The 18,048-nt window shown below is 52.3% G+C and overlaps 1 protein-coding gene across 1 annotated transcript in view; it reads right to left on the bottom strand.

Annotated features, from left to right (window-relative positions):
- The window catches only part of TPM1 (tropomyosin 1 (alpha)), a 92,897-nt gene that overhangs the window by 30,086 nt on the left and 44,763 nt on the right, over positions 1–18,048 (bottom strand). The window contains exons 4-5 of the mRNA XM_015420077.1: positions 7,181–7,306; positions 6,866–6,991 (exon numbers count right to left, since the gene is read on the bottom strand). Of these exons, the coding sequence (XP_015275563.1) occupies positions 6,866–6,991; positions 7,181–7,306 (252 nt within the window). The remainder of the gene's footprint in view (positions 1–6,865; positions 6,992–7,180; positions 7,307–18,048) is intronic.

The following is an 18,048-nucleotide window of genomic DNA, read 5'->3' as shown; positions in this document are numbered from 1 at the left end:
AGAGAGACACCAACTCTTATCACTGGTTCTTCCACCAAAGCACAAAGCGCATTGCTCTCACTTAGAAGAAGGTAAAATCTGGTTCTCCCGTGCCGGAGAACAAGGGGTTAGAAGTAAGTGCGCCTGAACACCCAACATTTAGGAAGCTCTCCTTGTTAAAAAATCCAGCATTTCATAGAATCATAGAGTCGGAAGAGACCTCCAGGGTCATCTAGTCCAACCCGCTGCACAATGCAGGAAATTCACAAATGCCCCCCCCACACACACACCCAGTGACCCCTGCTCCATGCCCAGAAGATGACAAAAAACCTACAGGATCTCCGGCCAAACTGGCTTGGAAAACAATGGCTTCCTGACCCCAAAGTGGCAATCGGCATTTCCCTGGGCGTGTCAGAAAGGGTCACGAGAACTAAGCACTGGTGCATTTTTGTGGCAGAATGCTTCATAAGAACACGACCTTACATTACAGTGGTGGTGGAAAGAACTCTCAAGTCACAGCCAAATATCTCCCACCCACCCCCAGCGACTGCTGTTCCATGCCCTGAAGATGGCAAAAAACCCCTTCAGGACCCCCAGCCAAACTGGCCTGGAGAACAATTGGCTCCCTGACCCCAAAGTGGCGACCGGCATTTCCCTGGGCGTGTGAGAAAGGGCCACTGAGAACTAAGCCCTGAGGCAGCCCTTCCTGCCCTCCCTCTCAGGATCTGCCCAAGTCCACAGGATCCGCATGGCTGTCCGATGGGGCCATCTGGCCTCTGCTTGAAAACCTCCAAAGGAGAGCCCACCACCTCCCGAGGAAGCCTTTTCCACTGACTTTTATTTTTTTGTTATTTTTTGTTCTGTCCTGGGCTACTTTTCTATTTACAGACAGGTCTCGTTCTACAAAGGAAATTCAGAGGTGGAAGACTGGCCCTGCAGTTTGGAGTTCTGCAGCCCCTTGTTCTCCTGCACTCCTTTCCGAACGTGAACAAACCAGGCCTCAAATTATGCTCTAGCTTCAAATGCGACATTTAGGAGTGATGGATGCGGAGGGGGAAGCAAGGAGGAGGAACATTAAGGAGCTGGTCACAAGGTACAATCAGACTCTGGAAGGAGTGACCTATAAGACTGCTACAGATCCCCAGAACTATTATTTTACTGATGACTACTCACCAACAGTCAAATGTGCAAAAACGAAGCAGGCTCTCACCAAACATGTCTCTCAGCGCTTTGAAAACCAGCAAAATTTTCCAGGGTCAGCGCTTTTGTCTGAGAAAGTGAGCTTTGACTCCCGCCTATGATGAGCTGAGCTTTGACTCTTGGACGCATACTCTGGAAAATTCTGTTGTCTTTAAAGTACTACTGGACTCGAAATTTTGTTCTAGTGCTACACACTAACACAGCTGCCCACCTGAAACGATCCTCTCACTAATGCACACCTCTTATCCCTAAGGTGTATGCATGTATGTATGTGATGAAGTGGTTAGAGGGTCGGAGTACAACCTGGGAGACCCCGGCTTGAATCCCAGCTTTGCCATGGAGGCCCGCTGGGTGGCCTGGGTCACATATTCTCTGCCTAACCTACCTCACAGGGTTCTTGTGTGGACAAAATGGAGACGGGAAGCATGTTGCAAGCGGCTTCGGAGAAAAGTGGCATATAAATGGAGGGAAAATTAAAAATACATGCATGAGTATTAAACTGTACAGGCTACTGTTTTGAAAACCGCAGCTGCTGAGGAATTTCTTCCAACTGTTCAGGAATATCTTCAGCAAAGAGAACGACCCCGACTGGGACTTTTAAATCCGTGTGGATGCAACACCATCCATTCAAGGATGCCTCCGTGAGAAGCCATCCCCAAAAGCGAGCCCAGGGCAGGAAAATGCACCCAAATCAGACCACTGGCCAGATGAGGATGTAATTAACAAACAGACGTGTGAGATTCTGGGTTTCCTTTCTCAGATGAATGCTTCGATCTTATGCAGGTTTACCTGGGAGTAAGACCCGTTAAACTCAACTAGTCTTACTTCTGAGTAAGCATACTTAGGACCAAACTGAACCAAGTCGGAGTCCAGGGGCACCTTTTAGACCAACAAAATTTAATTCGAGATATAAGCTTGTGTGTGCAGGCACACTTCTTCAGATACATGTGCACGCACACGAAAGCTGGTACCCAGAATTAAACTTTGTTGGTCTTAAAGGTGCCCCTGAACGCAAACTTGGTTCTGCTGCTTCGGACCAACACGGCGACACCCCCTGAATCTATCTTAGGACCAAACTGTAAGGCCGGTGTCCTATTCTCTAAAGAATTCTATGAAGTTGTGTGTTCATGGTGAGCTTTGGGCTGTAAAGTTGTGATCCTAAATAGGAGGAGAGGAGGAGAGGAGATTGGATGTATCCCCCGCCCTTCACTACCCAAAGGAGTCTCAGAGCGGCTTACAAACCCCTTTCCCTTCCCCTCCCCACAACAGACACCCTGTGAGGTAGACGGGGCTGAGAGAGCTCTTGACAGAAACGGCTCTTTTTCAAGAACAGCTCTGATCAGAACTATGGCTTGCCCAAGGTCATCCAGCCAGGTGCAAGTGGAGGAGTGGGGAATCAAACCTGGTTCTCCCAGATTAGAGTCCGCGCACTTAACCACTACACCAAACTGGCTCTCACTTTGGGAGAGTCAGTTCCAGTTCTCACTTTGGGAACAAGTTCCGGTGACGGGGGGAAGCCTTGTTACCCTCTTGCAGCACAGGCAAAGAGGAGACTTGGGAACACCGTAAAGACCCATGTTTCTAGTGGCAGAACCTTTTGTGAACTAGCGCCCACTTTTTCTGGCTTGGCTGCTTGCCGTTTCAAAAAGCAGCCTTCCGTTCGCACACGTTTCTGCCACAATAAATCTCCCCGGTGCCACCAAGACTGGGGTTTTGTTTGTTTTGTTTTTGCTAGGGAACGAGTCCAATTGTGGTTGGGGAGACTTAATTCTCTCCAGTGCCGTTTTGATCCTCCCCTTCCGTTCCCTCCAGGGAGTTCAGGCCAACCTGTGTGGGTTTCCCATCCCAATGCGCACGATCCAGCCCAAATGTGCATGTGTGTGCTTTTCCCCCCAGTGGGCAAGAACTATACTGCCCTGTGAACAAAGTGGAGCACGTTCAGACAAGGCCGTCCTTAACCCTAACAGAAATGAAAACATGAAGTTGCCTTATATTGGATCAGACCCTTGGTCTGTCAAGGTCAATATTGTCTACACAGACTGGCAGCTGCTCTCCAGGGTCTCAGGCGGAGGAAGGTCTTTCCCATCACCTTTTAGCTGGAGATGCCGGGGACTGAACCTGGGACCTTCTGCATGCCAAGCAGAGGCTTTGCCACTGAGCCGTGGCCGCTCCCTTATAATATATGAACCCATGAAGCTGCCTTATACTGAATCAGACCACTGGTCCATCAAGGTCAGGATTGTCTACTCAGACTGGCAACCACTCCCCAGTCTCGGGCGGAGGTCTTTCCCCTCACCTACTGCCTGGTCCTTTCAACTGGAGGTGCCAGGGATTGAACCTGGGACCTCCTGCATGCCAAGCAGAGGCTCTGCCACTGAGCCACAGCCCCTCTTTACAGCTCTCCAGGGTCACAGGCGGAGGTCTTTCACATCACCTCCTGCCTGGTCCTTTTTAACTGGAGATGCCGGGGACTGAACCTGGGAGCTTGGGCATGCCAAGCAGAGGCTCTTCCACTGAGCCACGGCCCCTCTTTACAGCTCTCCAGGGTCTCAGGCGGAGGTCTTTCACATCACCCACTGCCTGGTCCTTTTTAACTGGAGATGCCGGGGACTGAACCTGGGACCTCCTGCATGCCAAGCACAGGCTCTGCCACTGAGCCACGGCCCTTCCCATGAAATAAAAGGTTCAGTACCCAGAAGTTGTGATGTTTTAGAATAAAGGAAAAGGTATCGGGAAAGACTGCTGGGGAAGGCCTCGGAGGGAACAGGGTAAGAACAGCCAGCCAAGTGTTACTCATGAAGAACTTCCAACCCACTTGAGTCAAACTGGTATCTCAAATGAGGCCGAATGAAGTCTGCCTCAGCCATGACTAACACCAAGCCGGCCCAACACCGTCGCGTAAAGGTGAGCTCATTCCACAGACCTGACCCACCTTTCTCCCTAATGAGAGACATCCGTCTGTCTCTCCAGTGAGAAAGGTCTGCGTCAGCAAGGAAGCCGTTTCCTCTCTGGCCGATATGGGCTTGAGAATTCACCCACGCAGGCATTTCCTTACCCTTTCCTCCCACAATCACCACTTCTCTCTCTCTCTCTCTCAAAATTAAGGACTTTTTGTACTGGGGGGGGGGACAGGGTGCTTACGACACCTCTCTGGGAACGCGGCGACCAAAAACGTGCCCTGCATTCCCCGCCCCATGGTGTTTGCAAATTAATTTCACCGCTTCCTAAGCGAAAAAGGCTACAGAAGAAAGGAAGGAAACTCTCTCTCCTGTTCTCTCTCTCTCTCCCTCTGAACCCAGTAGCATTTCTCCGCTCTCCCCAGCCTTCATCCAAGGGAAGCGATTTCCAAATAGTCTGCATTCTTTCCCTTATAAGGAATATCTCCCCAGGATCTATATGCGGTTCCTTTGAACAAAGTTAAATAAACGCCGGGGCTGGAACGCTGCTGACTCCCATCTATAGAAAGCCACATGCCGAGAAACACACATCTGAACCCTATTATGCCCTGCTGGTCTCAGACGGGACAGTCATTTTGCGGTCCTCAGGGCTGGAATTAAATTCGAGGAGATTCCTTTCTCTGCTGGGCACCAGAAATTTCCCCCTTAAACCAACACAATGAATTAAATCGGGGGCCGCAGACTTTGTCTTCCAACTCCAAACGGAATCTCCCTCCCTCAACATTTTGCTTCCAGACTTGTTTTATCTCGCACCCCAAAAACTGCCTGCTTATCATTTCTTTCCCGGACGTCAAATAAAGCTGCTTTTTAAAAAAAGAGACAAATCCAAAGGCTGCCTGTCACCATCAGCTCAGGGACGGGCATCTCTCCCTCCAATCGCAGGAAGAAGTCTTTACTCGGAAAGAATGTCCCTCACACCGTAATGGATGTGGGGCCGAAAATGCTTGGGCGTTACAGGCATGGAACTATTTAATGCTCGTCAGGGGTCAGACAGGTGGGTGGGATGAGAGACCGCAACGGGGGGGAGGGGAGGCTCTTGCACTATACCATATAAAGTACTGAGCTATATATAACCCCCTGCTTATTCTCTGGATCTCTGTCCCCCGCGGACTGCAGACCCAAGCAAGTATCGTCTTCCGAGCCAGTCCTTTGGACGGCGGAACCACGTTTTCCTTGACCGGCCCCCTTGCTGGCCTTAGCTCTCTTCCGAACTCTTCAAAACCAGGAGGAGGCTCTAAAAGGAAGACTATCCGGCGACCCTCGTGGGCACTCCCGTGGGCTTTGGAGACCCGGCCCCACAGAGAAACGGAAGGATGCCCCAAGTTTGTCCCACGAAAGTTTTTATCATCCCAAAAGCACGATGAATTCAGCTTGAGTGGTAGAAAGGGCCATTACGTTGCAGCTGGCTTATGGCGACCTTGTGGGGCTTTCCAAGGCAAGAGACGCTTCAGAGGCGGTTTGCCATGGCCTGCCTCTGCGTAACGACCCCGGACCTCCTGGGTGGTCCTCCCCACCCAAGGACTAAACAGGGCCAAAGGTCTTTTAGATTCCAAAAACTGGTAAGATCAGGCTAGCGTGGGCCATCTGGGTCAAGGCAAGAGACGTTCAGAGGTGGTCTGCCATGGCCTGCCTCTGCACAGCAACCTCGGACCTCCTTGGTGGTCTGCCATCCAAGGAGTAAATAGGGCAAAATGTTGTTTAGATTCCAAAATCTGGTAAAATCAGGTTAACCTGGGCCATCCAGGTCAAGGCTAGAGATGTTAAGAGGTGGGTTTGCCATTGCCTGCCTCTGCGTAGCAACCCCGGACTTCCCTGGTGGTCTCCCATCCAAGGACTAACCAGGGCCAAACCTTGTTTAGATTCCAAAATCTGGTAAGATCGGGCTACTCTGGGCCATCCAGGTCAAGGCAAGAGACGTTCAGAGGCGGTTTGCCATTTGCCTGCCTCTGCGTAGCAACCCTGGGCTTCCTTGGCGGTCTCCCATCCAAGGACAAACCAGGGCTCACCCTGCTTAGCTTCTGAGGTCTGATGACATTGGACTAGCGTGGGCCATCCACATCAAGGCAAGAGACGTTCAGAGGCGGTTTGCCATTTGCCTGCCTCTGCGTAGCAACCCTGGGCTTCCTTGGCGGTCTCCCATCCAAGGACAAACCAGGGCTCACCCTGCTTAGCTTCTGAGGTCTGATGACATTGGACTAGCGTGGGCCATCCACATCAAGGCAAGAGACGTTCAGAGGCGGTTTGCCATTTGCCTGCCTCTGCGTAGCAACCCTGGGCTTCCTTGGCGGTCTCCCATCCAAGGACAAACCAGGGCTCACCCTGCTTAGCTTCTGAGGTCTGATGACATTGGACTAGCGTGGGCCATCCAGTTCTACCTTAGGCAATTGTTATCGTGTGCACCAGAATTCTGCGTGCCACAAACAGCAGCCCCGTCGTCCCCTGCCTGAGTGGTCAGTCCTAAGAGGCCTCCTTCCGCCTCGGGTTCGAGCCACGCCTGGCGAGATCAGTGGTACTCCAAACACAGAACTCCTCTCGGCCTGTCTTTTGGCGGTGGGCCACAATCGTTCCAGGAAACCGGTGGGCCGCCGTCCGGCCACACGGGTCAGGAAATGCCTGGCCTGGTGGTCCAGGGTGAAGCGCGGGGCCGTAGAAGTCGGGTGGACAGGCGGGAGAGAGAAAGGGAAGCGGCGTGTCTGCGTGGGGCGGTGGTCGGGGGGGAGCCTACTTACGTCTGTCGCCTTTTTCTCCGCCACCTCCAGCTTTTCCTGGGCATCTTTCAGGGACTCGGAGTATTTATCCAGCTCATCTTCAGTGCCTTTGAGCTTCTTTTGCAGAGACACCAGCTCATCCTCCAGCTAACCGGGCGGCCAACCGAGAGGGGCAGAGAACGGAAGCGGCGGTGGTGGTGGTGGGCACGGTAGGTGGGGGTGCAGCAGGCAACAAAGACGGTGCAGAGAAGAGGTGCGGGTGCAGAAGGACAGAGGAAGACAGAGGGAGAGAGGAGAGAGAAAGAGAGAGACGTTAGCATCCTCTCGCAACGATACCTTGGTGGCCTTCTCATCGGCCGCGAGCAGGCTCTCCTCGGAGTTATGCATCTCTTCCAGAACCCGGTCCCTCTCGTCCTCCGCGACCCGCAGTTGCTTTTCCAACTGCGCTATATCGTCCTCTATCTAGCCATGCGCGTGGCAAAACGGGAGAGGAGGAAAGGACAGGTTGCGGTGGGGTGTCCGAGCAGGCCGCCCTCCCTCCCTTTCAACCCCCTCTCGCCCCAGCCTGGTGGGGCCACACGGGTCAGACGTTCGGGGCAGCAGGTACAGAAGCTGAGGACGGAACCGGTACAGGAAGGCACCCGAGGTCCTCCTTATTAGCCGTGGGTGCAGCCGGATCCGCAAGCCAGCCGCCTCCCTGTGCTTAGATTCCAAGGCGAAGGCCCTCACCTAGCCAGGGTGAGTCACGGCCGGTTTCAGTGAAACCGCTGGGAAAAGTCCTTTCCCCACCAAGTTCAGGCTCCTCATTTTTTTCACAGGGAGGCTAACTTTTGGGCCGGCTGGGTGCCACGGCCTCACAGTGTTGGGATTTGCCCCTGAAGAGACGCTTGGGAGATCAGAGGGCTCCACTGGATTGTGGGCACATGTCTGACTCGGGGCGGACCGGTTTCCAAGTCAAATAGGCTGGGCGCTGGCAGGTCAGGACCCGGGGAAGGGGGTCCCCTCCGCACCGGCGTCTGCCACCTCCTGCTCTTCCGTGCCCAGCTTTGGACCAACCCTGAGAAATGTCCCCCCTCCCCCCCCTGTACAGCAAGCCAACACCCAAAGCCCCCTGGGCTGAGCCAAACCAGCTATTTCCCTCTCTTTCCGCTCTCCAGCCTTCTTGCCTTTTCCAGGGGCGAAAGGAGAGCGGCAGGGAAGGCGCCCAAGCCCGACTGAGTTTCCTCTGGACTAAACCACCCCAACCAGTGTTCCCTCTAAGCTGAGTCAGTGTGAGCTAGCCCACAGTTCTTTAGCCTCCGGCTCACACATTTTTGCCTTCGCTCAGGAAGGATGCGGCTCCAGAGCAAACTGATTTATGCAGCAGCCGAATCGCTCGCTCACAGCTTTAAGGCCGGTAGCTCAAAAAGTAGGATTTTGGCTCACAGGACTCCACAGCTTAGAGGGAGCCTTGACCCCAAGATCTGGAAGGAATCCGGCCTTTTGAATCGGATCCCTCCGGGGCGGGAGGCACCCTCAGGGCCCCGCTCCGGGGGTCGGGTCCCCCTTGCGCTCAGGCGGGCTTACTCCCGAGTAGACCAAGCCCTCCTGGAGGAGGAGGAGGCGGCGGCGGCGGCGCTGGGGCAGGATCCTCAGGAGGCTGGATTAGGTGGACCCTCACAGGTCCGATCCAGCAGGGCTCTCCTGATGTTCTCCTCAGGGGAAGGCCTCGGCCCCTCTGCCCTGCTGTTGGCCCTCCTGAGGAACTGGTTGGCTCCTGTGTGGAGACAGGAGGCTGGATTAGGTGGACCCTCACAGGTCCGATCCAGCAGGGCTCTCCTGATGTTCTCCTCAGGGGAAGGCCTCGGCCCCTCTGCCCTGCTGTTGGCCCTCCTGAGGAACTGGTTGGCTCCTGTGTGGAGACAGGAGGCTGGATTAGGTGGACCCTCACAGGTCCGATCCAGCAGGGCTCTCCTGATGTTCTCCTCAGGGGAAGGCCTCGGCCCCTCTGCCCTGCTGTTGGCCCTCCTGAGGAACTGGTTGGCTCCTGTGTGGAGACAGGAGGCTGGATTAGGTGGACCCTCACAGGTCCGATCCAGCAGGGCTCTTCTGAGGTTCTCCTCAGGGGAAGGCCTCGGCCCCTCTGCCCTGCTGGTGGCCCTCCTGAGGAACTGGTTGGCTGGACTAGATGGACCCTCACTGGTCTGACCCAGCAGGGCTCTTCTGATGTTCTCCTCAGGGGAAGGCCTCGGCCCCTCTGCCCTGCTGTTGGCCCTCCTGAGGAACTGGTTGGCTCCTGTGTGGAGACAGGAGGCTGGATTAGGTGGACCCTCACAGGTCCGATCCAGCAGGGCTCTTCTGAGGTTCTCCTCAGGGGAAGGCCTCGGCCCCTCTGCCCTGCTGGTGGCCCTCCTGAGGAACTGGTTGGCTGGACTAGATGGACCCTCACTGGTCTGACCCAGCAGGGCTCTTCTGATGTTCTCCTCAGGGGAAGGCCTCGGCCCCTCTGCCCTGCTGTTGGCCCTCCTGAGGAACTGGTTGGCTCCTGTGTGGAGACAGGAGGCTGGATTAGGTGGACCCTCACAGGTCCGATCCAGCAGGGCTCTTCTGAGGTTCTCCTCAGGGGAAGGCCTCGGCCCCTCTGCCCTGCTGGTGGCCCTCCTGAGGAACTGGTTGGCTGGACTAGATGGACCCTCACTGGTCTGACCCAGCAGGGCTCTTCTGATGTTCTCCTCAGGGGAAGGCCTCGGCCTCTCTGCCTTGTGGCTGGCCCTCCAGAGGAACCGGTTGGCCGCTGTGTGAGGCGGGATGCTGGACTAGAGGGACCCTCATCCAGCAGGGCTCTTCTGAGGTTCTTCTGCCATGGTGACTAAAGGGAACCTCCAGGTTCAGAAGCACACAACCTCTGCAGCTCGAACCCGGGAGGCAACCTCAGGGGAAGGCCTCGGCCTCTCTGTGCCCTGTTGCTGGCCCTCCAGAGGAACTGGTTGGCCACTAGGTGAGACAAGAGGCTGGACTACATGAATCCCCACTGGTCTGACCCAGCAGGGCTCTCCTGATGTTCTCCTCAGGGGAAGGCCTCGGCCCCTCTGCCCTGCTGTTGGCCCTCCTGAGGAACTGGTTGGCTCCTGTGTGGAGACAGGAGGCTGGATTAGATGGACCCTCACAGGTCCGATCCAGCAGGGCTCTTCTGAGGTTCTCCTCAGGGGAAGGCCTCGGCCTCCATGCCCTGTTGTTGGCCCTCCAGAGGAACTGGTTGGCTGGACTAGATGGACCCTCACTGGTCTGACCCAGCAGGGCTCTTCTGATGTTCTCCTCAGGGGAAGGCCTCGGCCTCTCTGCCCTGTTGGTGACCCTCCAGAGGAACTGGCTGGCCCCTGTGGGAGACGGGATGCAGGCCTCTTCTGATGTTCTCCTAAATAGAAAGAGAGAGAGAGAGATCAGAGTGTGAGTCCAGGGGCAGAAATTGCCGCTTGATCCAGGGTCATGCACCAAAGTGCCCCAAAACCATGAGGCGTCCAGGAGGTTGGCAAGATTTGATTCCAGCAGAAGCCAAGTTCCTCGCCCACAGCCCCAGAGCTGGAATAAAGTCTTACAATGCCCATAAACTCACAACTACTTATAAAATTGGGGCACTTTGGGGGCAGAATGCTTCATCAGAACATAACCTGACATTACAGTGGTGGTGGAAAGAACTCTCAAGTCAGAGCCAAATATTTCCCCACACACCCAGTGACCCCTGCTGCATACCCAGAAGATGACCAAAAAACCCTCCAGGATCCCCGGCCAAACTGGCCTGGAGAAAAATTGCTCCCTGACCCCAGAGTGGCGACCGGCATTTCCCTGGGCGCTTAAGAAAGGGCCACAAGGACTAAGCCCTGAGGCAACCCTTCCTGCCCTCCCTTCTCCTGATGTGCCCAAGTCCACACAATCAGCATGGCTGTCAGATGGGGCCATCTAGGCTCTGCTTGAAAACCTCCAGAGAAGGAGAGCCCACCACCTCCCGAGGAAGCCTGTTCCACTGAGGAACCGCTGTAACTGAGAGGAAGTTCTTCCTAACGTTTAAGCCGAAAACCAGAAATCTAAAAACAGAACTGAAGCAAAGCAGACGTTTTAATGTGACACATTATGTGATACAAAAATAACACAGCAGGAGCCTAGCAAAGTTCGAGTCCAGTGGCACCTTTAAGACTAAGGAAGTCCGGAATGCCCGTTGCCCACTTCAAAGAAAAAGATGCTGCAACTTCGCCTCCATGCTTGAGAGGAGACAGACTCTCACCGTTCTACAATTAATGGTACATCAATCTCAAATTCTGACATCTATTATCTATGCTACGTTTGTTCCCCCCTCCCAGTTGAACCCAAACAGACTGAAGCCAGATCCAGGTAGTCAGCCATGTTGGTCTGAAGCAACAGAGCAAATTTAGAGTCCGGTGGCACTTTTAAGACCAACAAAAGTTTATTCAAGGTATGAGTTTTCGTGTGCAAGGCACACTTCTTCAGATACAGTGGAATGGGAGGTAAGGTTCAGACTTATAGACGGGCTGAACAGCAAATTAACATGTAACACGATGGAGATGTTTTAAGAAATGCACTCCCAGAGCGTGGAGGTCACTTAACAGCATGTTTACTTCCTTTTTCGAGGCGGGAGCCGTGTATGTCAGCCAAACATTCCAATATTCCTTGTGTTGCATTCAGTATTCTAATATACTATTCTGAAAAAAGAAATACACTAAAATACAGAGGATGTATAGTCCCCCTGTATAAGAATACACATGTGATGGCTGAATGAGTTAGCATATGTAATGAGATAAGAAACCAATATCCCTGTTGAGTCCTGGGGAGGTCTTTGTTCCAAGTATTGTAATAACATGTAATTCAGCAATTTCCCTTTCCATTCTGTTCCTGAAGTTCCTTTTTAATAAAACAGCTACCTTGAGGTCACTCGCTGAATGTTCTGGAAGCCTGAAGTGTCCCCCTGCCGGTTTCTCTGTCTTGTGATACCCGATGTCAGATGTGTGTCCATTTATCCTCTGGCGTAGGGTTTGTCCCGTTTGCCCTGTGTAGAGAACCGAAGGGCATTGTTGGCATACATACTAAGCTTATTATTCTTTTAACCTGTTAAAAACACCATCATTATTCTATATGCAAAATTACTACCCACCCTCAGTCTATATGTATGACTGATATTTCTATTTCCACTTCACTGTATCTGAAGAAGTGTGCCTGCACACGGAAGCTCACACCTTGAATAAAACTTTGTTGGTCTTAAAGGTGCCCCACTGGACTCCAAATTTGTTCTACTGCTTCAGACCAACACGGCTGACCACCTGGATTTATAGTTTATTTATTTATTTTATTTATATAATTTATAATTATAATTAATTTATATTAGGAGCCTGGTTTCAGTAAGCTAAACACAGTAGTACAGACCACGGCCCCTAATCATTTATCCGAGTAACTTTAAAATCAACACAGATGCGAACTGCTCATGGAAGCATTTTTCGTGTTTTGCTCTTTGCCCCGTCCGGGGAAGGCAGATTTTTGTGACCGCAGCCCTGCTGGATCAGATTCTAGCATGTCATTACATTTCTAATAGCAACAACACATGTGGGAACCAAACGGGGAATGACGTCAACAAAGGGAGGGATTAAGTTTGGCCCGTCTAAAGCTGGGGAGGTATCAAAATATTTAGCCTCTCTAAGTCGCACACAAGTGCCCTTGTCTGCACATCGGTACCACCGAGATGGTTGACAGTCAGCTTAAGTTTGTGTCATGCCTCTTGGAAGCCCACACCCTGGATCCCTTGTTGGTCCCTAAGGCGCTACCGACTTGGTGGAACTCTCTCTGCCAAATACCACCGGGGCCCTGCTGGATTTAATGCTGTTCCGCAGGCTTGTAAGGCTTCTGCCAGGCCTTTGGCTGAGGGCAGCGACGGTTTCCACCTTACCTGGCAACCTCCTCTATTTCTCCCTCTTCGCTTCGGCTCTCTCCTCACCTGCCTGCAAGACACAGTCCAGAACAAGGCTGCAAAGAAATTGTCTGAGGCCATCTAATATAATGTAGTCATCCTTTTTTGGTTTTTAAATTGTTTTTAATGGTTGTACGTCACCTAGAGCCTTACATCGTAGGGAATAGGTGATTTATAAACTGAAACAATAATAATAATCAGGGGTCATTTCCTGCAGGAGTGCACAGGAGCGGAGCTCCGGCAGTAAGGAGCTCAGGGGGCGGGCACATGCAACAAGCCCCGCCCCCTGCTCCCAGCAGTCCTCAGTCTGGCCATGAGGAACAAGAAGCAGCCAGGTAAGTTGCAGAGACCCCTCCCCCACACCCGCAGTCAGCCTTCAGGTACAAGCTCTCCCTCCTCTGTGAGGACATATCTGCACGTCCCCCCCCCAATAGTTAGCAATCCAAAACAGTCCAGTGGAGCCTGAGCGGTGGGTGTTGCCTTCTGACACACTTCCGGTGACGTCAGGGGGTGTGGCATATGCAAATGAGTTGTGCTAATGAGCTCCTGCACCTCTTTTTCTACGAAATGACCAATAATAATAATAATGAAGAAGAAGAGATTGAATTTATACCTCGCCCTTCACTCGGAGTCTCAGAGTGGCTTACAAACTCCTTTCCCTTCCCCTCCCCACAACAGACACCCTGTGAGGTGGGTGGGGCCGAGAGAGCTCTTTCTGGAACTACTTTATTTATTGATGTAGTGTTACCTTGCAAAACGGTCTCATTACATCAATAAATAAAGTAGAATTGGTGGTCACAGTTCAAAGACAATGGTCACAATTCATAAATAAAGATGAATACTGAGTATGACGAGATATGAGCTGTGCCTAGACTATCGTGGAAATCTGGGTGAGTGCAAGATGTCGTTTTTATGATGTGTTGTTCATAAAGAAGCAGTGGAATACATGTATTTTGAATCTCTCTCTGCCTTCTTGTTTTTCACTGTTATACTCTTAGTTCCATTTTTCACACGTGTAACTGAGGAAGAATGTTTTGAAACTGGCATACCTGGGAAGGACGTCTTTTTTCGTCTGCAGAAGTTTCTTTGTTCTTTGGGACATCCTCCGCCTCGTTTGTGGTCTTTGAGGTCCTTTGGACACTATTTCATGAAAAGGATTTAGAGGAATCTCTTGTTGTTTTACTACCATTGAGTTGTCATACCTATTTTTGTCGTACTCAGTATTCATCTTTATTTATGACCACCAATTCTACTTTATTTATTGATGTAATGTTAGGTAAAGGTAAAGGTTACCTTGCTCGAAAGCCAGTCGAATCCGACTCTAGGGTTGCGGTGCTCATCTCCATTTCCAAGCCGAAGAGCCAGCGCTGTCCGAAGACGTTTCTGTGGTCATGTGGCCGGCATGACTAAACACCAAGGCACACGGAACGCTGTTACCTTCCCACTGAAGTGGTACCTATTTATCTACTTGCAATTTCTTGCTTTCGAATGGCTAGGTTGGCAGGAGCTGGAACTAGAGACGGGAGCTCACTCCGTCATGTGGCACTTGGGTCTCGAATTGCTGAACTACCGACCTTCCACAGCCTGCAGTTCAGCGTCTTAACCCCTTGAGCCACCGCAGCTCCGATGTAATGTTACCATGTTTCAATAGACTTGTGTCTGCTGGCAACTTGTGAAATTTGTATATTTGTTGATGGTCTACCCTTGCGTTTTTGTTTCTTTATACCACCTGGAGGTTGGCAACATTGAGTGGTTCCCTTCTTATGTCTGTTTTAAAATCCTTGGGCGAAGAGTCCGTCCCAAGCCCAGAGGCTGTTCACGCTACACATCCAAACCCATGACAACCCTTCCATTAACTAGCAAAAGTGTCATTTACTTAGCTATACCATGACCCCGATTTTAACACACTTAACCTAAGCTACACAGGTACAGCAATTAAAATCCGTTCCTCTCCTACATTTGGACAGTTGCCCAAAAAGTACATGAGCAGAACTTCCAGGTCTAAATTATCTACTGTGCCGCCAAAGGAGCATTTGATTTTGAAATGTAAACGGTGTGGGTTCAAGCAGCTCTCTGGGCGAACGAGAAAACAAAGGACTGGGAAGGAGCACGTCTGCCTCCGGGAGAAAGGGAACCTCTTGCAACATTAGCATCCTGTTTGGTTACCTGAAGCGACACACCTCCCCACCAGTTCCTTTCTTCACGGAAAGGATGTTGGATGTGGCTTCTGCGCTCCAGGCAGGGGGAAGACAAGGCCGGGTATGGAGACCCTCACCCTCCCCTGCCTGGGAAGGAAACAGAAGCCTGCCAGCCCTCCGATTGTATTCCAGCCCTTCAATTTCTGCACCGTTTCCTTCTTCGCGTCCACAGAGTCCCCGTTCCCCAGAGCGCTGGATCTTAAAAGCAATTTAACTTGCTCGTCTAGTGCCGGCCAAGACAAGACATGTGCGGGCAAAGGCGGCTCATGAAAAAAAAGTTTCATCCTCCTGAGCGGCTGCTCCTGAAAGTGCTCCGAGGAAGACCCCGCCGCCAAGGGGAACACACGGGATTTCCCCCCTTCCTTGGAGACCAGGCAGATACGTTGGCAACGGGCCCAGGCAACGGAAGGCTGTAACTTACGCTAGCCTCCCCTTCATTCCTGGCTGTTTGTATTCCCCAGGGAATCCCGAACATCTATTGTGTCTGAGGCCCATTCACCCCCAACAGCTGCCTGCACAGACTTGTTAATGGGGGGGGGGTGTCTCTTTTATGTTAGGATCTAGCCAAGGAATGCTGCTTCGGTAATCGGCGGGTCTTTAAGATGCCACAAGAATCCCTTTGGTTCTGTACCCCACTGGTGTCCGGATTCTGAGGCCTGTGAAGACGGGGCTAATTTTTTCCTAAATGAAACACGAGTCCAGTGACGCCTTGAAGGCTAACAACTTTTATCCTGCCATGAGTCGGCTAGGTAACCACACGCGCGCAGCCTGCTTGCCAGATACAACTTTCTTGCTCTGTTCTTGTAAGAGCACAAGAAGAGCCCTGCTGGATCAGAGCAGTGGTCCATTCAAGTCCAGCCTCCTGTCTCACACAGGGGCCAACCAGTTCCTCTGGAGGACCAACATCAGGGCATAGAGGCCGAGGCCTTTATAAGAACATCAGAAGAGCCGTGCTGGATCAGAGCAGTGGTCCATCCAGTCCAGCATCCAGTCCCCACACAGGGGCCAACCAGTTCTTCTGGAGGGCCAACAGCAAGGCAGAGAGGCCATGGTCTTCATAAGAACATCAGAAGAGCCCTGCTGGATCAGAGCAGTGGTCCATTCAAGTCCAGCCTCCTGTCTCACACAGGGGCCAACCAGTTCCTCTGGAGGACCAACAACAGGGCATAGAGGCTGAGGCCTTCATAAGAACATCAGAAGAGCCCTGCTGGATCAGAGCAGTGGTCCATCTAGCCCAGCCTCCTGTCTCACACTGAGGCCAACCAGTTCCTCTGGAGGGCCAACAACAAGGCAGAGAGGCCATGGTCTTCATAAGAACATAAGAAGAAGAGCCCTGCTGGATCAGAGCAGTGGTCCATCTAACCAGTCCTCCTGTCCCTGGAGGGGCAACAAACATGGCCCTCCCCTGAGGCTGCCTCTTAGCCCTGGGACTCAGGGGTTTGCCACCTCTGCCTCTGGAGTTTCTCTTTACTCAACCATGGCTAGTAGCCACTGATGGACTCCATCCTCCGTGAAGTGAGTTTCCGAGGGGGACCATGTTGGCCTGAAATAGAACAGGTAGAGTCAAGTCCAGGAACACCTTAGAGACCAACGGGATTCTGGGGGGTATGAGGTTCGACTCTTGAATATTGACCTTGATGGACCCATGGTCTGATTCAGTATAAGGCAGCTACGTGGGTTCATTGGTTGCCATTACAAATAGTGGAGTCGGGGAAAGATATATCTGCCAGGTCCCCGGGATTCTGGGGGGTATGAGGTTCGACTCTTGAATATTGACCTTGATGGACCCATGGTCTGATTCAGTATAAGGCAGCTACGTGGGTTCATTGGTTGCCATTACAAATAGTGGAGTCGGGGAAAGATATATCTGCCAGGTCCCCCTTGGCCACCGGCAGGGGGTGGGTAGGGTTGCCAGATTGGGAAGCTCCTGGAGATTTGGGGGTGCAGCCCGGGGAGGACAGGGACCCCAGTGGGATGCAAAGCCAGAGATTCCACCCTCCAAAGTACCCATTTTCTCCAGGGGAACTGATCTCTGCTGTCTGGAGATGAGCTGTAATTCTGGGAGAGCTCCAGCCCCTACCTGGAGGTTGGCATCCCTAGGACTCCTGCAAAGAAGGAGGAGGAGGAGGAAGAAGAAGAAGAAAAGGAGGGGGAGGAGGAGAGAAGAAGAAGAGATTGGATTTATACCCCGCCCTTCACTTGGAGTCTCAGAGCGGCTTACAAACTCCTTTCCCTCCCCCTCCCCACAACAGACACCCTCTGAGGTTGGTGGGGCTGAGAGAGCTCTGACAGAAACTGCCCTTGAGAGTACAGCTCTGAAAGAACTTGTGACTGATCCAGGGTCACCCCAGCAGCTGCATGTGGGGGAGTGGGGAATCGAACCCGGTTTCCCCAGATTACAGCCCGCGCTCCTCATCACTACACCAAACTGGCTGTCTCTCAGAGGGGCACAAAGCACTAGAACCTGCTCGTGAGAAGGTCCCATTGAATCACAGAATCATAGTGTAGGAAGGGACCTCCAAGGTCATCTAGTCCAACCCCCTGCGCAGTGCAGGAAATTCACAAATACCTCCCCCTCCACACCCGCAGTGATGGCAGCTATGCAAGAGGACTTCCCAAGGGAACTGTCCGCAACATGAATGATTGTGCACGAGTTGTCCTTCAACTTGGGCTTGCAACACACCATAACTCAAGCATTGTCTGGCTCTGTTAAAGAGTGTGTGTGTGTTGGTGTTGTGGCCCTTGCCTTTCTCCTTGGGGATAATGACTTTCTACGCCGCTCAGGGGAATAGCAGCCTGCTGGCACCCGGGAGGGACAGGTTACGCCAGTTCTGAACAGACTGCTTTTCAACTGAGTCAGCATTTACGGAGGCTGGTTCAATGGAGTTCAGGAATGACTGTGATTCGAACACAACGTCTGATGTCCTCAACTGTCTGAAAAGGCAAGTTTCAAGCAAGGGCCAACATACTTATAGGGATATTTGCAAGTAATAAGTCCACAGAATGACAATAACAAATGTATTTTGTCTTCATATGGAATCGGGGGGCGGGGGGGG

Source organism: Gekko japonicus, unplaced genomic scaffold (genome assembly GCF_001447785.1).
Source record: "Gekko japonicus isolate JY-2015 unplaced genomic scaffold, Gekko_japonicus_V1.1 scaffold369, whole genome shotgun sequence".
In the NCBI taxonomy this organism is placed as follows: Eukaryota; Metazoa; Chordata; class Lepidosauria; order Squamata; family Gekkonidae; genus Gekko; species Gekko japonicus.
The sequence above is the reverse complement of the archived record's forward strand: the minus strand, read 5'-3'. Positions and strand labels throughout refer to the sequence as shown.